The sequence below is a fragment of the Ascochyta rabiei genome, chromosome 10, assembly GCF_004011695.2.
Source record: "Ascochyta rabiei chromosome 10, complete sequence".
NCBI lineage: Eukaryota > Fungi > Ascomycota > Dothideomycetes > Pleosporales > Didymellaceae > Ascochyta > Ascochyta rabiei.
In genome coordinates this window covers 352,210-377,396 of record NC_082414.1, presented here as the reverse complement: position 1 = coordinate 377,396, position 25,187 = coordinate 352,210, and the positions used below count along the sequence as shown (strand labels likewise).

General features: G+C 52.2%; 10 protein-coding genes across 10 annotated transcripts; 2 read left to right on the top strand and 8 right to left on the bottom strand.

Annotated features, from left to right (window-relative positions):
* Window positions 1-531: 531 nt before the first annotated feature.
* EKO05_0006232 (uncharacterized protein) lies at window positions 532-2,158 on the top strand (the record flags this gene model as incomplete). Its single annotated transcript, XM_038940291.1, has 4 exons — window positions 532-591; window positions 643-1,173; window positions 1,228-1,841; window positions 1,897-2,158. The coding sequence occupies 4 exons, from the start codon at window positions 532-534 to the stop codon at window positions 2,156-2,158; spliced, it is 1,467 nt and encodes a 488-aa protein (XP_038797737.1).
* Window positions 2,159-2,933: 775 nt separating this feature from the next.
* On the top strand, window positions 2,934-5,957 carry EKO05_0006231 (Beta-galactosidase; the record flags this gene model as incomplete). The annotated part of the gene is made up of 1 exon (XM_038946057.1): window positions 2,934-5,957. One exon carries the CDS (start codon window positions 2,934-2,936, stop codon window positions 5,955-5,957), a length of 3,024 nt encoding a protein of 1,007 aa, XP_038797736.1.
* A 312-nt stretch (window positions 5,958-6,269) lies between these two features.
* Window positions 6,270-7,082, bottom strand: EKO05_0006230 (uncharacterized protein; the record flags this gene model as incomplete). Its single annotated transcript, XM_038946056.1, has 1 exon — window positions 6,270-7,082. The coding sequence occupies one exon, from the start codon at window positions 7,080-7,082 to the stop codon at window positions 6,270-6,272; it is 813 nt and encodes a 270-aa protein (XP_038797735.1).
* Window positions 7,083-8,280: 1,198 nt separating this feature from the next.
* EKO05_0006229 (uncharacterized protein) lies at window positions 8,281-9,256 on the bottom strand (the record flags this gene model as incomplete). The annotated part of the gene is made up of 2 exons (XM_038940274.1): window positions 8,281-8,415; window positions 8,468-9,256. 2 exons carry the CDS (start codon window positions 9,254-9,256, stop codon window positions 8,281-8,283), a joined length of 924 nt encoding a protein of 307 aa, XP_038797733.1.
* Window positions 9,257-10,062: 806 nt separating this feature from the next.
* Window positions 10,063-10,761, bottom strand: EKO05_0006228 (uncharacterized protein; the record flags this gene model as incomplete). Its single annotated transcript, XM_038946054.1, has 1 exon — window positions 10,063-10,761. One exon carries the CDS (start codon window positions 10,759-10,761, stop codon window positions 10,063-10,065), a length of 699 nt encoding a protein of 232 aa, XP_038797732.1.
* Window positions 10,762-11,939: 1,178 nt separating this feature from the next.
* EKO05_0006227 (uncharacterized protein) lies at window positions 11,940-12,758 on the bottom strand (the record flags this gene model as incomplete). Its single annotated transcript, XM_038946053.1, has 1 exon — window positions 11,940-12,758. The coding sequence occupies one exon, from the start codon at window positions 12,756-12,758 to the stop codon at window positions 11,940-11,942; it is 819 nt and encodes a 272-aa protein (XP_038797731.1).
* Window positions 12,759-13,327: 569 nt separating this feature from the next.
* Window positions 13,328-14,103, bottom strand: EKO05_0006226 (uncharacterized protein; the record flags this gene model as incomplete). The annotated part of the gene is made up of 2 exons (XM_038940331.2): window positions 13,328-14,020; window positions 14,068-14,103. 2 exons carry the CDS (start codon window positions 14,101-14,103, stop codon window positions 13,328-13,330), a joined length of 729 nt encoding a protein of 242 aa, XP_038797730.2.
* A 633-nt stretch (window positions 14,104-14,736) lies between these two features.
* EKO05_0006225 (uncharacterized protein) lies at window positions 14,737-15,648 on the bottom strand (the record flags this gene model as incomplete). The annotated part of the gene is made up of 2 exons (XM_038940284.1): window positions 14,737-15,124; window positions 15,173-15,648. The coding sequence occupies 2 exons, from the start codon at window positions 15,646-15,648 to the stop codon at window positions 14,737-14,739; spliced, it is 864 nt and encodes a 287-aa protein (XP_038797729.1).
* A 1,356-nt stretch (window positions 15,649-17,004) lies between these two features.
* Window positions 17,005-17,199, bottom strand: EKO05_0006224 (uncharacterized protein; the record flags this gene model as incomplete). Its single annotated transcript, XM_038940283.2, has 1 exon — window positions 17,005-17,199. One exon carries the CDS (start codon window positions 17,197-17,199, stop codon window positions 17,005-17,007), a length of 195 nt encoding a protein of 64 aa, XP_038797728.2.
* Window positions 17,200-18,200: 1,001 nt separating this feature from the next.
* EKO05_0006223 (uncharacterized protein) lies at window positions 18,201-24,989 on the bottom strand (the record flags this gene model as incomplete). The annotated part of the gene is made up of 1 exon (XM_038946052.1): window positions 18,201-24,989. One exon carries the CDS (start codon window positions 24,987-24,989, stop codon window positions 18,201-18,203), a length of 6,789 nt encoding a protein of 2,262 aa, XP_038797727.1.
* Between the last annotated feature and the right edge of the window lie 198 nt (window positions 24,990-25,187).

Genomic DNA, 25,187 nt, shown 5'->3' with positions numbered 1-25,187 from the left:
GAACGCGGGTGCGGGGTCCACGGGTCCCTTGACTCGCTGGATGGGGTATGGCGCCTTTTGGCTCGTGGAATGTGGGGAGGATCGCGCGTGAACGTGTTTCTGCTCCTCCACAAAATACCTCGAGCTTGTGCCCCCCGTCATCTCGAGTTTTTACAGCGCTTCCTTCATCCTGCCGATGAACGTAGCTCCTGCCTGTGATCTTTGTAGTATCTGATGTACCAAGGAGCTGCTAGAAAAAGAGGAAAAGAGGAAAGGCAGCCCAGAAACGTTTACACAAACAGTCAATACTGCCAAAAGTTCAAATACACCTTCGATGTGTCGGGCATTGCAGGTGCAGTAGCGTAGCGGCGACCAAAACCCCGCCCGCCTTAGCTTCTCCACACGCCGATCCCGCGTTTCGGTAGTATATGTAGAGCTGTTCCCCAGGTGTGTTCCCCAGGTTACAGACGCCGTAAAGCAATCCGTCGAACTCGTTCCCTTTCGCTGGCTGGATTTCTTCTCTCTTGTGTTGCCAGCCACCTGCCGATCAGTATGCCGTCACTGTATCTCGTTGCAGCGATCGTCTTCGCTGTGGCCGGCTGCCTCACCAAAGTGTGTACTGGAAGCGATTTTCAGCCATACCAGGGCTGACTTACTCTACAGATTCTTCTAGCAGGCCAACAATCGCCCATCTCGAAGCTACCAGGCACATGGCACTCCAAGTACACCAACTTAGCTCTGCGCTTTCACACAATGACTGGCCGCCGCATCTTCTATGTGGACGACCTCCATCGAAAGTATGGTGATGTCGTACGTATCGCACCAGGGGAAGTCGCCGTCGCCGACATTTCTGGAGTGGCCCAGATCCACAAGATCGGGTCTGGGTTCCTGAAGTCAGACTTCTACAGAAACCTTACTCCAACTCGCGAGCCAGGGATCTTTGCAATGCAGAACCCTCACGATCATGCTGCTCGGAGGAAGCTGTTTGCCCGTGCTTTCAGCAACTCGAGCATGAAGGGCAACTGGGAGGCTGAGATCAGACACAAGACTACGCTAGCCGTCGATCAAATTCGAAAAGCTGCAATGCAACCAGGCAAAGGGGCTGATGTCCTTAAGTGGTGGACCTTGATGGCAACAGACATCATAACACATCTAAATTTTGGCGAGAGCTTTGGTATGCTTGAGCAAGGCAAGGTAGGTTTCTAGTACCGCATCCGAACATGAGGCGTGCCTGACCTAAGCCAACAGCAAACAGCATACATTGACGCGCTGCAGGCGGCCTTGCTGGGCGGCGTACTGCGTGCGGAGTTGCCTCTTGTACATGCAATACTTCGCTACCTTCCTGTGGAAGGTGCACAGAAGATTGTCAATGCTGACGAAGCAGCATACGAACATGGTGCTTTGGCCATCCACAACATGCGCAATAGTCAGGGCAACAACATGAATCTCTTTGGTCAGATGCTGGCTGCCAGTGACGATTACGAGAAATCAGCACTCACCGACAAAGCAGTCCGAGATGAAGCCGGCAATCTGATCGTTGCTGGCTCCGATACTACCGCCGTGACTTTGACATACTTGGTCTGGGCCGTTCTAAAAGATCCCGAACTCCAGGCTCGCTTGGAAGAGGAGATTGCAGGGCTGAGTGATCAGCTGGACCTGATGGAACTGGAAAACTCGCCGCTCCTCAACAGCGTGATTGAGGAAACCCTGAGATTGTATGGAGCTGCACCAGGAGCCCTGCCTCGCATCGTACCAAGTCAAGGCATGATCGTCGCAGGCTATCAACTTCCCCATGGCACTGAAGTTAGCACGCAAGCTTACACACTCCATCGGGATTCCAGAATCTTCCAAGAGCCGCTCCGGTGGGTTCATCTCTTTCTCGTGTTCGGGCATTCGTTCGCTAACACATCCACGCAGCTTCGATGGCTATCGCTTCATGAACAAGTCGAGCATGACAGCGCAGCAGAAAGCCGCATACATGCCCTTCGGAGGTGGATCGCGCATCTGCCTGGGGATACATCTTGCGTATATCGAGCTTCGTTTGGCAGCAGCCATGTTCTTTAGGCAGTGTCGTGGCGCAAAGCTGAGTGATTGTATGCGAGACGAGATGATGGAGATGGAAAACATGTTCTTGATCTCGCCGAAAGGTCACTGTTGCTGGATTTCGCTAGACATCTAGCTCTCGGATATCAAACAAAGCAAGATACTAGCTGATAGCCCTCAAAATCACAGGAAGGAAAGCATGCTAATGTGCAGACTGCATGTAGCCCAATAAAGCTTTAAAAAAAAATAAAAAAGTCGGAATCTCCGAGCGGGCTGGTTCTTGCGATGTGAAAGCTCCGACCGTACCCGACTAAAAACCGTGAAGTCCACATGTCCAGACATATTTCTTTCGTAGGTGCGCGCGGCTCCCCAGATGTTTTGTCATGGCGGATGCAAATGGTGATCATGTGAGGAAGACTGCTCCGATCCCCACATCGGCACACTGCTTCCTCGGACTAGCGCTCCTTTCTCGTCACTGTCATTCGACGACCACATCACCCGTGCACTTCACATCCTCATTAACACCCCGGCCGTCCCCATCTTATCCCCAGGCCGTTCTCCCGCCGCCTGTTTTCATCCCTCCGAACGGTAATGTACCTGGCCAATCCCCGCATGTCTAGCCCTGATTGGAAGACCTTCCCCCCTGTCTTGCCACTAACTTTCGCACCGGACTGTCGGTTGACATTCGCCCATGGAGAGACACAATTCCACCAACGTGAATGCCCCATGACGCCGAGAGCCCCGCGAACCAAAAAGCTCGCCATTACGACCTCAGGTCAGTGCATGGTATGTGCAATTTGCGCATGCCGTCACCGCAGTGCCTGCTCCAGGTACAAAGGCAACAGCATGGCCGATCAAACATCGGTATCGTCTCCAAGCTTCGACTTTGAACGCTTCAACCACCGGCAGAGATGCGGTCCATCAACAGCCTCTCATGGCTGTCTGTTCTGGCTTCCCTGACCACCTCCATCCCCGCCATCAACGCTCAGAACAACTCCATCGAGCAATGGCCACTTCATGACAACGGCTTGAATGACGTTGTCCAATGGGACCACTACAGCTTCAAAGTTAACGGCAAGAGGCTCTTCGTCTTCTCTGGAGAGATCCACTACTGGCGAATTCCTGTGCCTGAGATTTGGGAGGACCTCCTTGAGAAGATCAAGGCTGCTGGCTTTACCGCATTTGCTTTCTATGGCAATTGGGGTTATCACAGCGCAAACAACCAAACCATCGACTTCGAGACCGGCGCCCACGACTTCACCAAGCTCTATGAGATCGCGGAACGCGTTGGGCTCTACGTTATCACGAGACCAGGCCCTTATATCAATGCGGAGGTGAATGCGGGTGGTTTCCCAACCTGGCTTACCACGGGTGCTTATGGCAAACTTCGTGACGACGATCCCCGCTACCTTGCAGCTCTGGATCCCTACTTCTCTGAATTCTCCAAGCGTGCCGCTGAACACGGTGTAACGAAGGGCGGTAACAACCTTGTTTACCAGATTGAGAACGAGTACGGCCAGCAATGGAAGGACAGGTCCAAAAAGATTCCGGATCTGCCATCTGGACGTTACATGGACGCTCTCGAGAAGTCAGCTCGTGCCAACGACATCGATGTCCCTCTCATTCACAACGACCCCAACTTGAACACCAAGAGTTGGTCGAAGGACTACGCTCCTGGTGCTCTGGGAAATGTTGATGTCGCTGGTCTTGACAGCTATCCGTCTTGCTGGTCTTGCAACTTGGATGAGTGCACTGGTACTAACGGCGAATATGTTGCTTACCAAACTATCAACTATTACGATCACTTCCTCGAGGTTTCGCCTACACAGCCCAGCTTCTTCCCTGAGTTCCAAGGTGGTAGCTACAACCCCTGGGGCGGACCTGAGGGCGGCTGCCCTGGTGACATTGGTGCGGACTTTGCGAACTTATTCTACCGTAATCTGATATCGCAGCGCTCGACTGCTTTGTCGCTCTACATGATGTTTGGTGGCACGAATTGGGGCGCGTTGGCGTGTCCTGTAGTGGCTACTTCGTACGATTACAGTTCTCCTATCAGCGAGAACCGCAAGATCGACAGCAAGTACTACGAGACCAAGAACCTGGCTATGTTCACTCGTATTGCGGAGGATCTGACAGTCACTGATCGCATCGGCAACTCCAGCAGCTACACTACTAACTCCGCTGTCAAGGCCAGCGAGCTTCGTAACCCGGAGACCAACGGTGCGTTCTACGTCACCGTTCACGACTACTCACCTTCTGGCACCAGAGAGGAGTTCAAGCTCCGCGTCAGCACTTCCATCGGTAACCTGACTGTTCCTCAGACTGGCTCCATTGTCCTGAACGGTCATCAATCCAAGATCATCGTTACCGATTTCGCCATTGGCAACAACACACTTACCTACTCGACTGCTGAGGTCCTTACCTACTCGGTGGTTGATGGCAAACCTGTTGTAGTCCTCTGGACTGGCGCTGGTGAACCTGCTGAGTTCCATGTCAAGGGCGCTAAGAAGGGCTCTATTGCTCAGAACGGAAAGGCCGCCAACGCCACCGTCAAGGCTGACAGCTTTGGTGTCTTGGTCAACGTTCCTTCAGTGTCTGGCCAGAGTGTCTACGAGTTCAACAACGGTGTCAAGGTTGTTGTTGTCGACAAGCCCACTGGTTACTTGTTCTGGGCACCCAACCTTTCCAAGGATCCTTTTGCGCCCGTCGATCAGTCCATCCTCGTCCAGGGTCCCTACCTTGTCCGTCACGTCGCTAGCGAGAATGGTATCTTGGCTCTCAAGGGTGACATCCTCAACTCTACTGATGTCGAGGTCTTCGCTTCTAAGAGCTTTAAGAAGCTCTCATGGAACGGCCAGGAGCTGAAGACACACCGCACCGCCCACGGCAGTCTGAAAGCTAGTGTCAAGGCCTTCAGCGGTTCTATCAAGCTTCCCGAGCTGGATGACTGGAAGGTTGCCGACGGCTTGCCTGAAAAGCTGCCCAGTTACAATGATTCCGGCGCTGCTTGGGTTGAAGCTAACCACGTCACCACTCCCAACCCAACGAAGCCTGCCACACTCCCCGTCCTGTACGTCGATGAGTATGGTTTCCACAACAGCTTCCACCTCTTCCGTGGATACTTTGAAGGCGCGGCTACAGGCGTGAACCTTGCCCTCCAGGGTGGTCTTGCTTTTGGTTGGACTGCTTGGCTCAACGGCGAATTCATCGGCTCCTGGTATGGTAACTCGACCGTTGGCCAGGGCAACCAGACTCTCTCCTTCAACAATGCGACTCTGAACACCAATGGCACGAACGTCTTGCTCATCGCCCAAGACAACAGTGGTCACGATCTGCGTGGTGGCGCTACCGACCCCCGCGGTATCCTTGGAGCTAGCCTGCAAGGCGGCGCTAACTTCACCAAGTGGAAGATTGCTGGTGAGGCTGGTGGTGAGAAGGTCCAGCTTGACCCCATCCGCGGCCCTCTGGCCGAGGGTGGTCTTACTGCCGAGCGTCTCGGCTGGCACCTTCCTGGCTTTGACGACTCCAAGTGGAACTCCAGCTCCCCATCCGCTGGCTTCAACGGCGCGACTATCAACTTCTACCGCACCATTGTCCCGCTTGACATCCCCGCCAAAGTCGATGCTTCTTTCGCTTTCGTTCTGAACGCCCCAGCTTCGAAGCAGGTCCGCGTCCATCTCTTTGTCAACGGATACCAGTACGCGCGCTTCAACCCTTGGGTCGGTAATGAGGTCAAGTTCCCGGTTCCGGCTGGTGTCCTCAACTACGCTGGCGACAACGTCATTGGTCTGTCTGTGTGGTCGCAGTCTGAGGACGGAGCGAAGGTTGATGTCAAGATAGTCCAGGAATACGCTATCGAGAGCAGTTGGGAATCGAGATTCGACTCGGAGTACCTCAGGCCCGGATGGACCCAGGAGAGGTTAGCTTATGCTTAAATGAGCTACGTGGGATATGTAGCCACGCCATCGAGCGTACACGATTAATGTATTAGATATAATCACTGCCGCGTAACAATTCTTCTCAATATGGCTCATCTACGTGCGTCCTTAAGACTTCTCCTTGGTGAACATCCTGAATTTATTGCTACCATAACTTCGTAGCAGCTTAGTAGCATACGTGGAATGCACTAGCTTGTAAGCGAATGCCGGCTTTCTGCTTTAGCAAAAGAAGTTGCGATAATTCGCAGGCACTACCATGACGATTTGTTGAACGTACTTCCAAGATGGAGACCTAAACCCAACTGCTACTTATTCGATCTGCAAACCAATCAGACTCTTCACCTGGGTCGCAATGATCTTGACCTCGACCAACCCCAGAGTCCACCACCAACGCTTCGTCCAGCCTTCCTTGATAGGCAACCGCTCTTCTTGCAGGAAAGGAGCAACAAAATCATACGGAGCACTCTTTCCATCGCCAAACACACCCAGGATCAGTGCAATCTCACCGCAGGACATCTCGTGCTGAAGCGGTCCGTACGTCAAGCCTGGATTGTCCTCCCGTTGAGTCGCGATTCGTCGCCTGCGCAGGCCTGCCAAACCCTCCCTCGTGATATTCTTTCGGTCTGTAGAAGACGCTAAGAGGTCGTCCACAAGATCTTCCTGTCGAGCGCAGTTGCCCTCTTTCTGGTCGTGGTCTCTTCGCGTCAAGGAGATGTCGTGCTCCACAGCCCCTGGGAGAGCAAGTTGATCAAGGTCGAGGATTGGTCTTCCGAAACTGTCCGTTTGGCCCGGTCTGCGCATTCCAAATCTCGATAAAAGGGTCCATGGGTCGCAGGCCGTGGTCCACACACGAGACAGGAGCTTGTCCTTCTCATCCTTTTCCTTGTGTACGTTGTAGATGGCGTTGACGAACAGGGCATTAAGGGTTGCCGAGATGCCCGCCTCGTTCATCGCGGCTTTTATCTCGTGAGCAAGGACGTTTCGTCCATCGCGAGGAAGGTATCCGTGGTTTGCGAGCGAATTGACCATGGGGCATGGACTGCGCTTGTCGTCGGGACCGGCAGGAACGTACATACCCTTAGGTACATGTCCAGCGAGAAGGGGAGTTCCTTCAGAAGACATGTCGAAAGCTCTCTAAAGTATGGCAAGGTTGTTCTTGGGATGGATTCGTTCGAATGGACACGTCTGATATCAGGGTGCTATCCAGAACGACAGGGGAACCGCTTGCTCATATCTACTCTGTGGCTATAAGGCTGAAAACATCGTTCCCGTGTTGGGTGCGCATGGATCATGCATGTGTTCAGCCCCCATGAACCCACCTTCACTCGGTACAGGCTAGCACGTCGGCCCGTCCGAACGACATAGCGCCGCATATCACCGATCGGCCAGATTCTTGGAGCGCCTACGAATCTGACAGCTGAAACCCAAATGTACAGGGACCGCGCTGTTGCTCCGTTAAGGATGCATTGTCGCGTTGAGGTGTGAGAGACGCTCGTGGTCTTGCGCAGCTGAGGTGTGTGGCTTGCGTGCTCGTTCTGTACAACATCCAATCCGATCACCTGCAGCCACGACTACGCTCTTTCCGGCTCACACTAGCCATCACACGCGCTGCGAATGAGAGAAACGTGATTACTCGACATTTGATTTCTATTCTTGTGCGACCGACCACCAGAACAGATCGCGATCAACCCTGGAGTCCCAATTTGTTCGGCTCAAAAACTCGTTCCGCACGTACAACGGCATAGAGTCTTCCCACATGCTATACACGGGCAATCTCCTTCTGCTCCCATCAGCGTTCATGATAGCAATCTGCCCACACGGCTGAAAAGTATCATCATAGATCGCCGCCTCATCTCTGAAACCATACTCCGCTGTCGAGTACAGTACGCGTCCATCAGCAGTCCACACAGCGTGCGCATCGTTCCCTCCGCTTGTTATCAGGACCTGCAAGTCTGTCCCGTCAGGTCTGATAGTGCATATGTCGAAGTGTGTAGCTGACGCGTCGAGTAAAGAAGATTTTCGAACCGTCGGGCGACCAGAAAGGCACGTTATCGTAGTTCGCAGATGTGCTACTCGTCAAAACAGTCACTTCGCGGCTTGAGAGTTTCATGATACCGAGTCCGTACTCCTTGCCCCAGACTCTGTACACGATTCTTGACCCGTCGCTCGAGAAGCTGGGAAGTCCGGTGTTCACACTACCGTCAGTGAGCTGCTCAAAGTACCTTCTGTTTGCGGTGATGCGGTACATTGATGCATTACCCGTGGCGCGCGATTGAAACCATGAGCCCAGACCGAAGATGAGCCATTGGTCATCGGGACTTCATGCTGGTAGGAAAGCTCCAATCAGACCTTTGGCAGCTTGTGAGGCATTCGCTTGGCCTGTGGAGTAGACATCGAAGACGTCTTGAACGTCGCTCAGGTCGGGGTTCATAGTTACGATGCTGCTGTTGCCGAGCTGTTTCTGGGTGATTGCAAGGTGACCTTGAGCGGATGACTTCGAAGTATACCTTTTCGTAGACAACCTTTGTGCCGTCGGGGGACCGTGGGGGACTGCGAATTGATCTGGGAATGGAGGTGGTGGTACCTGTGAGATAGCCTAGTCCCTCGTCCGCCGTGTTCTTGATTAAGTATGCGATGGTGTCATTGGCAAGCCATTGCGGAGACATCTTTAAACCCTCGCCACTGGTATGCTCAATACGGTCTGTGCCGGTTTCAAAATCGACTGAGACGAGCTGACCCGACACAATCTGCAGCGACTCAGGACGATGTGTGTCCCATGTATTCTCGGTAGTTACTTCGTAGTTGAGCACCCGCTTTCCGTCAGGAGACCACTTTAAACTGCCCAAGCAGTACTCTGACTTTGTTGCGACTTGATGGAAGTCGCTTCCATTTGCCCGAACTGCATAGACAGAAAGCTCCTGGATGTGTTCCCATCCAGTGCCGTTGCGGTGACCACGCCACTGCGTATTGCGATCCGAGCTGAACGCAATCCACTCGCCGTCCGGTGACCATGAAGGGCGCAGATGATTTTCAGGCAAGCCGCTGTTACCTCTAACAGTATCGGTGTTGGTCAAATTGAATGAGCTGCCTGTAGCAAGGTCGAGCACCCAATTGCTGGCCCTGTAGTTGTTTGCGGTCAAGACATAGGCAACTCTCGTACCATCAGGAGAGATTGCAGCAGCGTCTTTGAACGAGGAGGTTGAAAGGATCTTAGTGAGACTAGTACCATCAGCTCGGATACGGTAGATGTCCTGCTTTGGTAAGCAAGTTGATGTCGTGAGGGAAAGCTGGCGCATGCCGAATTGCCATCGCCATTACGTTCGGTAGTGAAGGCGATACACTCCCCATCTCGTGAAAATGACGCGTTATAGTCGAATGTCGACTCGTTGCCCAAGAGCTTGCGTTCGTCGCTCCCATCTACGTTGGCGATGTACAGCTCTGAGGCACCGGGCGCGATACGGTTCATAAAGAAGACGCCATCCTTGCCGTCAGCTCGTCGAGACCATGAATCCAGCTTTAATCCCCCAGTTTTTGGCTTGGCATGGGTGCATTTCGACATCTCTGTCGTTGCAGTGGAGGCGTACGGACATTCTCTTCTTGCAAGGGACTGCGAGTCGGAGCACCGCGCTAAGAAGCGCAGCAAGCAGTGAAAGACGCATGGCGAAAAGGAACGGGAGGAGTATGAGTGTAGGGCATTAAGAGAGTCTATAGCTATATATAATTGAACCCCTTGCGGACGCTTGCGCCAGGCCAACGATTCGATGAAACGGAGACAATTACAGGACAAGGCCAACTAATTGGTGTCGAGCTGGCACCAAGCAGAATGATGCGGGTAATGCTTTACCCAGCGACACATCTCGTTACTCAGTCCACGTACGAGGCCCACACAACCCCATCTCGTGTGCACGACCGAGATAGAAACTCTGTCCTGGGAAGTCCTGCAAATTTTGAGCTCTAGAGCGCAATGTTGACCTGTCGTTTCGGAGCTGGTACTTCAGGATGGTAGCAATGGATGTATCGTCACGAGAAGTGTACATCGAATTGAAACAGTAAGTCGTAAGGCTTGGGGCTCGGAAACAAAATCTTCGTACGCGTCTTGTTCTCAGACGTGCTTGTGCTTCGTTCCGTCGTTGAGCCTCTCTTCAATCTGTACACCGCCCGCACGTCCATCGTCCTCGACCTTCCCAGCTTTCGCGAACGTCGCGCCAAGCAGATGCAGTGGATTGTTCATCCTATATGCCATGATGTAGAAGATTGTCAGACCAATCACCACAATCTCGTCGCGAACTTCTTTCGACACCTCGGCTGCGCTCTTCTCGAAGTGAAAGTTGCCAACCTCTTTCAGCGCCCACCAGTTGGCTGAGAACTTTGCGATGGGAGTCTGGGTGGTCGAATCCAGACACACAAAGTCCCAGATCTTCAGGCTGCTATTGGCGATCCATGATATGGGTACAGGACTTGATGTGGAGGAAAGATTCGTGGAAAGGTAATTATATGCCGTCTTCCACTTCTTCAGGGGCTTGATGGCTATAGTCCGACCGTGGAGTGTGCACTCTGCAGCGATTGAGATATTGCTGATAATGCCGGTGGCGATCTGTGTGTTGTTGGTAGCATCTTCGATACGTAGCTGGGGCTTATTTGGGCGAAAGTGCTGGATGTAGAGTGGTGTAAGACTGGAGCCGTTCTTCTCGCTCACGATATTGCGGAACTTGGTCCAGGCAAAGTCAACTCGAAGCGTCAGGCCGCTGGGTGTATCGTAGTGCTTGAGTGGGCTACTCGGGGGTAAGGAGTTTGTAGACATGATAATTGCTATGGAGGCGTTTGGAAGTAGGACTTGATGTTCGGGCCCAGTAGGTGTTGTGTTCAAGGCTGTAGCATGTGAACGGCTTCACTCTTCCAGCCGGCTTCTAGGCGATATAAATACTTCATAAGTGCGAATGCGATCCTCGAGACGATAGTATGCCAATTTTGCTCGATCGCGAGTGTTGGACGCCTTATGAGGCCCATTCTGATTATTGGCCGTTCTTGTTGCCCTTTTGGGCAGTAAAGTCGTTGTTTGCTAAGCGGGGACAATGACGTGAGACGGGCCCGTGCGGCGCTCAGCCCTGAATGATCACCAGCATCTCATGCATCATTCAAGCGAACAGCCCTGCCGGTGAACACTGTACCAAAGACGAAGACATGGCTGCAGTTGAGCCGTTCCGTGACATCCACCCAAGGCAGAGAAGAGAGCGTGTGCAGGCTCGACGAATCAACACCGTGTTACAGACGCAGTCTCTGTCCAAATACAGCGCATGCGTCCCCACACCTCTCATCGATGCAACGAGGCTGTGTATCGTCACGATGTTAGGGAATGCGGCACTAAACACAACACTGCAGCTAAAGACTGGCGATACGACAGGACTTGATGCAGATCTTAGCCTTTATTGACAACAGAGCTTATACACTATCACAGTCCACAGCATCGGTTGTCGAATGCACTCTTTCTGCCAAGCGTTATTTGGAGGACTGTGAACAAAACCATATTAAATGCTGTACACTGGAATGGTGTCGTGATAGAGTTCGATGTGCCACTTGCTCGACTTTCAGTCGTGTATCCAGGTCAAGCTGTTATCTATATCCAAGTGGAAAACGCCCGTGGTAGAGCACTCCGAACATGTCCTTGGCACATTTCTACCCAGAAATCGATATTTGCATCCACCTCAATCTCCCTCACGAAGTCGGTGTCTTGGCACTCAAGGTACAAGCATTCTCAAAGACCCTCAACCATTATTGCCCTGCAAATTCTTCCAAAGAACAGCACCCAATGCCTGTTGATTCCTCCAGCGGTGAAACTAGATTTGCAACTGAGATTATAGGCTCTCGCAAAATTTTGAACAACTGAAACTTCGAAGCTTGTTAGGATACCAGCCCTTAGTACAGATACAGTCTTGCGCTGCTCAACCGTTATCACAATTTGTGTTTGCATATGCAATATGCTCACCCACCCCGTCCCCCAACATACACCCAAACCCCATCTCTCTCCTGCCACCGGCTCGCAAAAACACACAACCTGCCTCCCGCTTCTCTCTGCCCATCCTCAAGCTCATGACTAACATCCAAACCCCACTCCCCACACCCGCCATCCCACCTCCAGTCCTCCCAGCTGCCTAACCGCTGCTGCGCTTCATCCGGCAGCAAGCCCGAATCCGCCATGTTAGCATGCTGCCAGACCTCTCTCCGCGGATCGAAAAACCACCTGGAGAGGTAGGTGGACGAGTGCGATTCGTCGTCGTGCGAGAAGAACTCGCGCCACAGCGGATCCCACGCCCACGTCCTCTTTCCGAAAGCAACTTGCGGCGTAAGCTGTTTGGATGGATTGGAGTAGCGGACTACGTTTGAAATGAGGTCTACCGCGGTGCTTAGGTCAGAGAGGTCGAGGAAATCGGTGGAGCAGGGGATCGCGGGAGGTGGCTGGGACGGCGGCGGATGCCATTGCTCGCGCTCGACTAATGTGCGCTGCAATGTGGAGAGTTTGGCGGAGAGTCCGTGCAGGTGGTTTATCGTCTCTTTGGTTGGCTTTGCAAGGCTCAAGATGATGTCGGTGCTGTCGGCGTTGTCAAGCAGGTGGCCGATCTGAAGTAAATTAGCATAACGAGAATTTTCGAATTGCACATTCGAACTTGCTGGCTGCGTGGGATCAAATATAACATCGCTTTGTGTCTTTTCCACGTCGCGTTTCACGTTAAGAATGGTTTCTCGGAGGGAGATGATGATGCTTGTCAAGTCATGGGGAGCATCAGAAGATGTAGTGGCCATTGCGGCTATAAAGTTTGGAGGGTTGTGGGTTGAGTAAAGAAAGGTGTGCTTATGAGAGTGTCAAGTAAGATGTCTGGCCGGTCTAGAGCTGCAGTGGATGAAGCCGAACTCGAGGGAGTGGCGGCTTTCTCGCCACCGAAGCGAAGAACATTTCCGTCATTTGGGCACAACACTCAGTACCAGCAGAAGCTCGCAGTCAGGGTACTGATCTCGAAGCAAAATCACAGTCGAGAATTCAACATTGCGTTGTTTACTTCCTGATACTATCAAGAATTAGGGTTGTCTGCAGTAGCGTCGTGCCCTACTCTGATCCTTTCCCTACCAACTTCTTCCATGTCTTGTTTGGTTGCAGTGTGAGATTGTTTCCGCTGTGTACTTGTCGTTGTTACCACCACGCATGGGTGTAAACCATAGACTTCTCCCACAACAGGTTAAGGTTCATGCTCAGCGATGCTGGACACTACGAGTGGTCTTCATATTACGCGTTATACAATCGTCTCCAAATCATTGAACGAATGTATGGTACCTTTGATGGACTTCAACCTTCCGCTCCCTTCGGGGGTGTTGGGCTACTCAACGGTGTCGAGGCTCCCCTTGCCCGTCGTGGCCGCAGGTACACTTCCCTTCTGCTGCCTGAGCTTCTCCTCAAACTTCTCAAACTCCTTTAGAGCGATCTCCTCCTCCGGATCCAATACCTGCTGCACGCCCTTGACCTCCTCAATGTAATGCATCAACATGCTCTCAATTCCATTCTTCAGCGTCACCGTACTGCTATCACACGTCCTGCACGCACCGCGCAGCTTCAACAGCACTTGCCCGTCTACGAAGCCACGGAAGTCAATGTCGCCGCCATCTTCTTGGATTGCGGGCCGAATGCGGGTCTCGAGGAGCTCTTTGATCATGCCAACAACCTCGTCGTCATTTTCATCGTAGGCCAAGGTATCCACCTCCGATCCTCCCTGGCCCTCCTCTCCTGCCTTGGCTTCCACTGTGTTGACGACTGGCGCGCCAGAGGTAAGGGTTTCGTTAATGACGGCAAACACTTCGGGCTTGATGTGCGCCCATGGTGTAGACGAGTCTTTTGTGACGGTGATGTAGTCCACACCAAAAAAGACGGATGTTACACCGTCGATGTTCATGAGCTGGGCGGCAAGCGGAGATGGATGCGGGGGCGCAAGAGTGCTGCGCGGCGAGACGTATTCGAGGAAGGGAGACGATATGGATTCGGGTAGGACGCGCATGTTAGGGTTGAATTTGAGTGCCTGAGAGCATTAGTGGGAGTTGGTGGTTCTGGTATCGTTCAACGTACGTCCGCGTTTGGTGTGGGCTCGGTCTGGATGAACATGGTTCGCCTTGTGATTGCTGCAGTCGGCGAGATGGGACCCTGACTCCATGGCTGCGCTCTCGGTCGGTGTTGTACTGGAGAGGATGTGATGGGTGACAACTTTTGGTGTAGACACCTTGTGGCGACGCGCGGAGCTCTGGAACGGATGGAAGGTGTTGCTCGTGAGAGACTGCGCATGGCAGCCCGTGGCATTGTTATCGAGGCCATTGTGCTGGATTATGTGTGAATTTGCTGAGCAGGAAGAATGCGAGTTGGCGCAACGAAAATGTTTGACTTTGATTTGGGAGAAGAGGAAGATTCGCGGTTCGGCAATATGACGTTAGATTAATCAGCAGCGAGGCCAAGAGCGCCTTCCGTCTGCAGCCAATCATGCATACGAACATTGTAAGGCATCACATGTGCAGAAACGACAATGAGAGTGATTTGGTTTGTGTTGTTTGTTCATTAAGTATTAGGTTCGTAAGGTCGTAAAACACACCATTCCTTGTCTTCCCCAGGTCTTATCCAGACCTTCCCATGGTATAAAGCGCAGAGTCATAATAACAGTACAATTGAAATCATGCAATCAGCCTCCAACACCTCCACATTGTTTACACGAGCGTATCTGAAACTTGCTTATGAGGTGATGATGGCTTAGTAGTTGGTGGCAGGAGTCGCGTAGGTGCCAGCAGGAGCAGTGTGGTAACCGCCAGTGACAGGCTTGTTGTAAGTGTGGTTGTCAAGCGGACCGTGAGTAGCAGTTCCGTAAGGAGCAGTCACAGTAGAGCCGGTCATGTGGGTGTCGTGGCTTGGGCGGTAGTCACGGGCGCCAGGAGCAAGAGCAGCGTGGCCGGTAGTGGAGGTGACAGGGACAGCAGCGACTTCAGGGTCGTGGAGCTCATTGTTGCGCTTCTTGCGCTGCCAGAACTTAGCGCTGGAGCCACGAGTGTAGTTGTTGGTAGGTCCAGGTCCGAAGCGCTTCTCCTTCTTGTGGTGACGTCCAAGAAGAATCTGGACTGGGATGGAGATGAGGAAGAGGAATCTAGGCAGAGTTAGTCGAGCGATACCAGAGAAGCAGCGAGTGACTTACGCTCCAACGATGGCGACAGCGAAACAAGCAGTGTTCAGCCTGCAAGTGGTGCCGAGCGATGCAGAGTAGGTGATCTGGTTACCCTGACCGTTGCTGCCAAAGCCCTCCTTGGAGTTGCTGGGGCCATCGCCAAGAGGAGTCTTGACGTTGCCGGAGCAGCTGGATGCACCATCGCGAGTGAGAACTGCGATAGCAATCATGGCACCGCAGCAAAGAACGTTAAAGATCAGGCCGAGCAGAGCGAAGAAGGCCTTTCCGCCAAGGCAGCAGGTGAATACAATAGCGAAGATGGTGTAGAGAAGTGTTCCACCTGACAGACCAGTGACAGCCTGTTGCCAGCGAGGAATGGTGACATCGCGATCAGCCTGGACTGCGAGGAAGTAGGAGTAGATTCCAAGCACAATTGCAGCACAGCCAAACTCGAGGGCATAGAGTGCTGTTGCGATGAACTTCAGCGCAGCACCGCCGAAAGCCATTATGAAGATCTTAGGTGTCTAACAAGGGAGTATAGAGAGAGAAGATTAGGTTGGTGATGAAGGTGCTAAAGGTCGACTGGTGTGTGGTTGATAATAGTTGTGTTATGATAGCCAGAATGTGAAGTTGCCAGAGCAGATCGCGCTTTATGATGGTTCTACCCTATGACGACAGCCTTGTGTTCCAGTATGGCAAGCCTCCACATCATTCGCACATCCTGCAGCTCCTGCCCTGTTCTTCCTTTGATCGAGACACGCATTTGTTGTCGATCAGGGCGCCACCGTCACACCAAGCTTTTCGCAACGGCACACGTCATGCGTGTACTTTCACCCCTGGTTGGAGCATTTTGATTGGTCGTCAGGCCGACGCCACAAAATTGTGCCTGCATTCTACCTGGCGACGTCAGCGTGCGCCACACCCAGCTTTTCCCTGCCCTTGCATCGTTCGTTGCTCCAACGTCAGCTGGGACAGCCACAGGGTCGAGCGTTGAGGCTTCGACATACGTCGTCTGCCGTGAGCCGAGAGTCTCGATCTTTGAATTGCGAGCGGGGTTTCGACAACCCGGCACAAAGAACTTGTCATCTGGCGTCGTGGGCACGCACCTTCGCTGTCTGACTTGAAAGCAGGATTAACTGGAAACTCAGTATGATTGTTTGTGCCCGTGACGGAGGTCGGAATGTGCTCCGCACATGCTCGGTTGCTAGGCGATGATCAGGGCGCATCATCTACGCTCTAGGAGTCCTGACTGAGGCGGTCTGGAGATGCGCCGTGAGTAATTGATGGCCATCCATGCGTAGCTTTGTCGATCGGGCCGAAACGAACGATGACGGCGCAGTAGCCTCGCGCAAGCTGGGTGAACATGATCATGCACTTGGAAAGTGTGCAAGTGTCCGTCCGCAGTCGTATGATCCAGGTGTATGTTTACCTTGATTTGAGATGAAATTGCGCTGCGGAACTGTTGTATTATCAACACCTCGGTAGACTTTATCTTCGCCATGATACAGCCATGACACGACAACGTTCGAAAAGCATATCTAAACAAGGTCAAGGATATCCTCCTTCAAGTCCTTCTCACTGACCTCTGAAAGCGGATCTACATTGTCAAACGCGTAGCTGGCCCTCTCCTTCCTGCTCATCTTCGTAATGTCATATTTCGTGCCTCCAATTTTATCTCGGACTCCGAAACTCTGTTTGTAGGCCTTTGGCATCTTGTTCCAGCCCCAAGGGTCCTTAGCCGTCTTCTTCGCAAGCTCTCCTTCAATCCCACCTGTCACTGATTTAAGGATCTTCTCAGTATTCGAAACACCCTTTCCGGCGGAAAAGTTGCCCTTCTTGAAGTAGGTAGCAGCATGCGGGCGTCACTCGACAGCCTCGTCTTCGATGCCGTAGTCGGGGAGGCTGTTAGAGAACTCGAGAAGGGACGTGATGGCAATGGGAACGTTGGGGCAGTTTGTGTCAGGTTCGAGTTCTTCAGCGAAGTTCAGAGATGCAAGGCCGCGAAGAAGTGCATAGCCGACTAGGCCACTTATGGCTTGTGTCTTCTCCGTTCTCATTGCCTGGGATATTGTTAGTGCTCTGCAGATGTGGATAGCTAGGAGGTTACGCACCGACAAGCGGACCCAGATCAACTTCAATCGACCACAAGCTGAGTGCGCTGACAATTGCTCATGTGTGCTTCAGCGCATTTTCATCTTTCATCTTCAGAGATGCATCAAATGCGACGATCTGCCTTCACGTTAGCACGATGCAACCCTTAAAGGGAGCCCACTATAGTCACTCATGAAATTCTCAAGCAGCTCCTGGATGCCTCATCCCTCGAAATTATTGTAGATGTACATCCCAAACCTGTCAGGGTTGCAGTATTTCGCGCCTCTCCCATAGTCCATGAACATCTTATAGCCCTCCCACATGATGCACCACTTGTTCTAGGGGTGGTTTTTCGCAGGCTCTAGCATGACGCCACCCTTGTTCTCGGTGTTAAAACAATTGACGTACCATCCCTCGAGGTCTTCCTCTTCTTTGGACTCCTCGCCAAGAAGACGATTCTCGATTGTGTAATCCAAACGGGGGCGGTACATACAGACATACTCATGCTCTGGGATATCTTTGGTCTGGGATATTTAGAGCTGTGCATGGCTATGGCGTGAACACCTACGCTGCGAATCTTCGGCTTGCCCCGGATCATCGTTGTTCTTGTTGTGTTGAGCAGCCGAGCTTTCTACTTGCTGTTCATCTTCTTGCGCGCTTTCCTCGCGCTCCCCTGATGTTGCGCTTGAGTCTTCACCAGTCTTCTGTCTCTTTCTGGGTGGCATCGTTGATAGTGGAAACAGCGGGGTTTCCTGAACGCCCAAGGTTCAGCGACAACATTGGTGAGTTCAGCTTGGATTACATTGGCGATCATAGCTACGCAACACGACTGATACATGTTCATTGGTGATCAAAATAAAGAGCCGTTCAACGCACCATGTTAATTGGTTGAGAAGTAATTACTAGTTGATGGTCGTGACCATGCTAATAACGCTGTGAATGCCGCTAGATGCAGAATGGCTAAATGCTAGACAACAACATCGTCTCCAAAACCTTGCGGGTAGTTGTTGGATACCTCGCGGATACTGTGCTGGAACCTGTTCAGCGCGTATCTTAATCTGACCCTCTCGTCCTCACTCGACCCAATGTCGAGTACGACTTCCTTCTTTGCACGACCCTGGCCAAACCAGATAGAGCCTTGATCTTCACTCCAGTTCGTTTCTAGGCTGCTCTTCAGACCTCGTTTGCAGAACGCTAAAATGTCCACATACTTCGGACTTGATACCCCTTCATGTGCGTCTCCTTGGTACGAGGGCAAATTGTTTGCTGCTGTTCCCTCGATCATCTTTGCAACGTATCCACTAAACTCTTCCATGTAGATGACAAACAGTGGCCTACCATGCTCGATGTTGTACGTAGTCCGGTCCACAAGGTAATCGGTCAGGCGCATAATTGACGTTGCGGCTCCGAGCATGTACACCAAGCCGCTCAGCGTGTTCGACTGTCGAAAGAGGAGATAGTCACCCTTCAACTGCTCGGTACCTCTGAAGAAGGCATGTGCAACAGAAAGAATGTTCTGGATAATTGTTGACAGAGAGCTAGATTGACTGACACGTAGATCGAAGATCATATCGTCTAGCATAGCTGGAAGGCAACGCAGAATGGGTCTTGCAACAAGATAACCTGTAGGTGACGAGTACGCTTCTTCGATATACGCTGGGAAAATCCCTTGGAGCAGCACTGTTCGTAACGCCAACCGGTCTGCAACAGAAGCTTCGTTTGGGCGCAGAGCGGTTGTGAGCTGGTTCACAAGGTATTCTTGTTGATTGTCAGCAGCGGCTTGCTGCGCTACGGTCTGTATGAACACAGATAGCTGTTTGGCGATCCCAGGAGTTTCCACATTCGGTGCGTACCCACATAGCCGACCAACCACATACGTGGGGTCCGTAGACGGTAGTGGAAATGCCACCGAGTCAGTGAAGAACGGCAGAACAGGACAAATATCACCTGTGTACTGCTTGAGGAACTGGACGATCTTTTGGACAAACTCCACATATGCTCCCGTGACTGTGCCTCCTTGCTGCAGCTTTTGGTAGTTGCTCTTTAGTCTGGCCATGAAGTCTTTCAGCATCGCCGCATACAATCTCTTCACCTCGGCAGTACGTGTTGGTTCTTGCACCGAGGTTACGAATACGTCCTCCCGCATACTGGACAGTAAGCTGGAGATGAGAGCGAGGCGTCTCGACCGCACAGTATCAGCAGTAATGTCCAGATCTCCGCTCTGCCCGGTTCGAAAGAATGGGATATTTCTCAACAGAGGATGGTCTTGATCTGTTCGCACGATGGCATCCAAAAGCTGATATTGGAATCTGAGCATGGACTCGCGGTCGGCCAGAGAAAGAAGTAGAGCTGTTAAAAATTCGTAGCGATGCTCCTCGTAAGCAGCAGGGTCACAGGCAATTAGCGCCGACATGAAGTATGGGCCGAACTTCCTGGTCTGCTCGGTTTGTCGTAGCTGTTGCCATGACATCTGGCTGAACGAGTCCATATAGTGCGACCACTGTCTCGCCCCAGTCATGACCTGATCACCAGCAATGAGGACCCATGTGTCAACACAATCCATGAGAAGGTTATCATCTGGGGAATGCTCGGCCCCAAAAGCGTTAGACATCAGGTGCCATAGCGGCGCTTGCACGAAATCGAGGCGCGAAGGTAGTGACGAAGCTTTGGTTTGGACAGCTTGCAGTGCTTCTGTATCATCCAGATCGTCCAGGTCGGGAAAGTCTCCGTAATCTTGGCTCTCTTCGCTTCTCGGTTGACTTGCTTCATGCGTAGCCTGGGCTTTTTGCAGAAAAGCGTACCTTCGAAAGACTACGAGAGTGTCCCTGATAACACTGAGAAGTCGAAGGTCCTCCAGGTGTGGGAGTTCAAGCAGATGTACAATATCGGAGTCGGTCAAGAATGTAGCAATACCGACCTGGTCTCTAGCACGCTCAATGGCCTTCTTCATACCTGTGATACTATCACGCAGAGTTGCAATGACCTGTCCCTGATTTCTCTCCATCGCTTGTCGTACCATGACCGCAGATACTTCGGCCGTCCCGTCCAGCACTCCCAATTTGAGGTACTCTTCAGCCTCGGTCTTGGCTAGTCGATATTGTTTCAAGGTTTGATGCATGATATCCTTGTACCAAAGGGCAAAAGGCTTCGCAGCTTCATATTGTTCTTCTGTCGATAACTGAAAAGCGGTCAAGTTCGCCCAGGCACGAACGTTAACTCTACATGCTTCGCGATGCGAGTTCTCGTGGCTCACGAGTCCGCGGATCAGAGTCAACTTTGGACGACAGGAAGGTGGAGCTGCACAGTAGAGCGCAGAGAGTAGGTCGTGGTGGTTACGAAGAGCAGCTAAGCTCTCCTCTTCGAGTGACTGATCTTTCGGATACGTACGCCCGTGGTTGGGAACGAGTCTGAATACGAAGCTCCGAATCTTCTTTTCCGGATACGTGTCATTCATGCCTCGCAAGCCTGTCAACAGACATTTGAGCGCAACATGGAAAGAGCTTTCGTTGGGTGCAAGCGACAAGCTGCTTCCTGCAGCAAAGTCTTGTAGAAAGTCTGCTGATCCTGTGATGGTCTCCCGTCGGAGCGGCTTCAGACCATGTCTGCCGAAGAAGTCAAAAACGACATTGAGGACCTGTTCAGGACGGCTCCAGTGCCAGTCGTTGATGAGCACATAGCATCTGGTGAGATTGGCGCGGACATAATCGTTGGCTGATGAGCCATTCTGTCTGAATGTGCCTGCATATAGCTTGAAGACTTGGCTCATGAGGTCGCGAATGCAGCTCCAGCTGTCACTGTCGAAACATGAGGTTCGACTTCGATTGGGGATACCTGACAAGTCGAATTCGTGAAATGGTAGCAGCGAGAATATAGTTGCCCAAACTCTCTCAAAGATTTGTATCTGCCGTGCTGAGGAGAGAGATGCTGATAGTTCTTGACCGACCAAGTCCCAAAAGCCCAAGGAACGTGTGTTGGGCAGTTCTAGGGAATGCATGCAGATGACAACGCTCTCGACAAGAGCGTCCCTGTCTTGAATACCATTCTCGCGCTCTTTGTGAAGCTTGTTCCTGTCGTGGAAGTCGTACAGCTCTTGTGTTCTCTTAATGAAATCTCTGACAAGCAATCGAGACGTGTCTTTGATCAGGTTCAGAAGCTTGCATTTCTCGACGTTGGAGACTACGGGCTTTTGTGCAATTTGATAGACTTGTGTACTCACGACGAGCAAATGACTCAACACACGGTTGGTGGACGCTACCTGACCTGGTAATGGTTGAGCTTCAGAATCATCTAGGGAACTTGTAGAGACTCGATCGAAGAGCAACTGAAGAATATGCTGCATCTTTAGGGTGAACTCGCTCCGGTCGATCGGGTCTAGGAAGCTGAGGTGATTAGTGAAGTAGAGAGCGAGTGCCCTCAAAATTGCAGAGAGAGATGTCATGACATCAATAAAAAGAGTCCCGCCGATTCCCTGTTCATGGTGCTCGCCTGGGGGTGGCCAGATCGTTGTTATCAACTTGTTGATTCGGGAGTAGGTCTCATCATTCCAGGGTCCACATCTGATCGTTTCCGAGCCATGCGAGACTGTACAGTATCCTGCATGCTCGTCCAGATCTCGAGTGTCATGTCCGCCAACCGATAACGCACGTCGAAAGTTTTCGGAGCCTATGAAAGTGTCTGAATGAAAATACGTATCACTTTTCAATGGTGTAATATCGAAAGTAATAGGATATCGCGTGCCGAAAGGTCCGAGTCCTTGCAAGACATCCCCGTGTTGCTCTACTGAAGTGCTGTCAGTTGAAACTGAGGTCGGAACCACAACAGCCGTTTCAAAGACTGGCTCGCTTGGCTGCCTGTACTTTCGCGCGTCAATGTCGAGTCGCTTAGCCTGAGGCTTCCGTACAAGGCGTTTCCTGGATGAAAGGACGGTCTCAGTAGCGCTGGCCTCTACAAGCTCTCGAACCTTCCCAGCTTCCTTGGCCGTAGGTAGTGGTGGAAGCACAGCGTCGTCATCGGCGAGAAAACGTGCCAATTGCGGGTTCAACAAGTGTTTGGGGGTTTGATGAATGCTAGACTGTTGGTTGACATGCTGCAGGCCCCTTTGAAATGCGATCTTCCGGTGACTGCGACCAAAGTCTTTCTCGTCACCCTCAAGTTGCGCAGCCCTAAGAGGAAGTGGGCCACGCTGAAGCACACTCTCAGAACGATTGAAGGCTCGTGCAACGATCTTTTGTCGAGGAGCTTTGCTGACTGTGACTGAAGTTCTGTGGAGCAATTGAAGCGCAGGAGCTACTGCTTTGCGCACACGTGGTCTCGAGTTTGAGCTTGTTGGTACTAGGTCGATACCTACATCCTCGCTGGCACTATTTTCGAGGTTACTGTGACGCAAGGTGTGCTGCCGATTATGCGTTGTTGCTACTAGAGGTCGACGGTCGCTTTGTTGTCGATCTGTAGTCGGTTTGATCTTGGGTTTTAAGCGACCTTGTTGCCACTGTCGGAGGGGAGCGTTTGCATCTTCCGTATCTTGCGCGGTATGCAATCGGATCTGCTTGCGACGAGGGCTTTGACGAGCTTGATTGACATCACGACGTGCGGCTCGTATAGCAAGTCTGAGAAATTCAGGTACGTTTGGTGGTAATTCAGCATCTATCACACTCAGAGCTGGTGGTGGGGTTCGATGTGCTCTTTTGGATCCAGTTTGACTCTTGTGTTTAGAAGGACCAGGCATGGGATTTGCAAATCGACTGCTTTTGGAAACAGCAGTTGAAGACTTCGTCCTTTTCATGTTTCCAAAGGCGTCTGCGATTTTCGGCTGCCGCTTTCGCTTTGAGCCAGACTCAGTAAGGGTAGGCAGTTGCAGCCGGTCGTATTCCATGCTTGCTAAGTCATCATCACATGCGGCATAGCGATCATCGAACATCGCAGCCAAAGCGGAAGCATCTTCCACTGATTTGTGTACATCGTGGGCTTGTCGGTATACTGAGGGCTCGATATCTTGATCGGAATCGTCCGATATGACCACGATGCCTGCTGGTGCGGTAGCCGGTCTAGCAAGTCCGGTAGAGTGACCAAAAGGCCTCGTGACTCTTTGTGCTACACCTCTCTGGGGCTCTGCTGGCTCTGGAGACAACGTAGCATCCAGGCGAGCTCGTTGACGAGCAGGCGCTTGTCGTCGTTCCTGTGCCTGTTGATCGATTCGAAGCCAAGATGCTGGAAGGACGCCTCTAATCCTCTTGCTGACTTTCTGTAGCTCCCCATGTACTTGCTCGGACTCACTGCTTGCATCTGAGTCGGAGGACGGATCGTCGCTATGAACGGTCCTTGTTGAACGGCGCAACTCTCCGCCAGACCTCTGCACGCTGCGAGAAACAGGATCGGAGTCCGAATCCGGTAACAGTTGACGCTCATCTTGGAAAGTAGAAGAGTTGGAAGGTGTTGGTAGACTATCCGCATTACTGTTCGAGAGCAACTTGCCCAACTTCGCATTGATTGGAGGACTACTCGAGTATGGCGGCGAGTGAGGAGGGACAGACCAGATGTCACGAGGGACAGAACTGCTTTCTGAAGTCCTTGCCGGTGTATCCAAAGCTTGGGATAGAGCATTGTCTAACCTCCTCCTCTTTGCCGCCTTTGGAAGGCGAAGCTGGTTGGCAGATGACCTACGTTTTGGTGGATCGGATATAGGCCTTCGAATTGAGCTACGCGGTTGCATACCCTCTCTGGATTGTCGAGCAGCAGGTGTAGACACGAAAATCTCTGCATCCAGGGGGCTGCTCGAGCAGCTTCTGAATGGGTTGAATTCTTCTTCCTGCGTTTCGGTATCGTTCTGAGCCTGTCGTCGCTGCGAAGATCTTTCTCGAGGGACCGGCTTAAGGCCTCGGCTCTGTACTTCTCTGCGATATCGTTCACCTTCCAGAGCATATGGGTGCAACTGGATCGGTTTTCGCTGACGAAATTGACGGCGTCTTAGTTCCTCCTCCGCAAGTTGATGTTGTAGAGCTGTTGACGAATGAATGACCACCTGAACAGCAGTCCGCCTGTGAGGGACAGCAAACGACATGCCTGGTCGTGGCTCTGTGTCTGATAGATCCGAAGGATAATCTGAGAGCATCGACTCCGCATCTGAGCACTGGCCTCGGTGAAGTTCATCCTCAGAGTCGTCTGAGAGAGCTGCCACACCAAATTCGCCCAGAATCGCAGACGTCTTTATGTTGTACAGGTTGCCATCTGCTGAAAGCCTTTTTGCCGGCTCCGTGACCCCACCAAGGAGTGGCGACGAGATCGCAGCATTAGGCCGAAACTGTATTTCTTCTGGAGAGCTTCGCTGTATGGTCGACGACAGCAATTGTGACGATGGCGCTGTTCTCTTCAATCGTTGCGTTGGAGTCGGCGAGCCTTGGAGTGGATCTGGGCTTTCGAGAGACTCTTCTCGAGATATAGATCTCCTAAAGGGCGTGAAAGGCGAAAGCGTTGGTCGCCTGGACGAGGTGCGTCTCGTAGGTGTGTGACTGACGGAGTCCCGGTCGTATGCCCTCGACAGCTCTTCCAAAGCTCCAGCACCGCCTCCTGTATCTTCTGCTGTATCCTCCACTGCATCTGTGTTCACATCCTGCTTTCCTTGCTGCTTGGCAGTCTCAAGAACGCGCTCGACGCGTCCATTTGAACGTGTAGCTTGCCTGGAATTCTGGCTCTCGAGTTGAGATTCGTCTTCTTCCTCATCCGAATCCTGGACAAATCCTTTCTGGCGCCATTCGGACATTTGGCCACCTCTGCATGTCGCTGTGTGTATGGAGAATCGTGGGGTCAAAGTGGCAACCACCGATGCAGGTGAGCTTTACGCGTTCGTTAGCGCGCCGGCCACCAGAACACCGAACTTTTTCGCTCGCGACTGGTTTCGTCATTCATTAAGGTCGTGCACTAGCGATACTGAGCACTTGCACTTGCACGGTCTCACGGC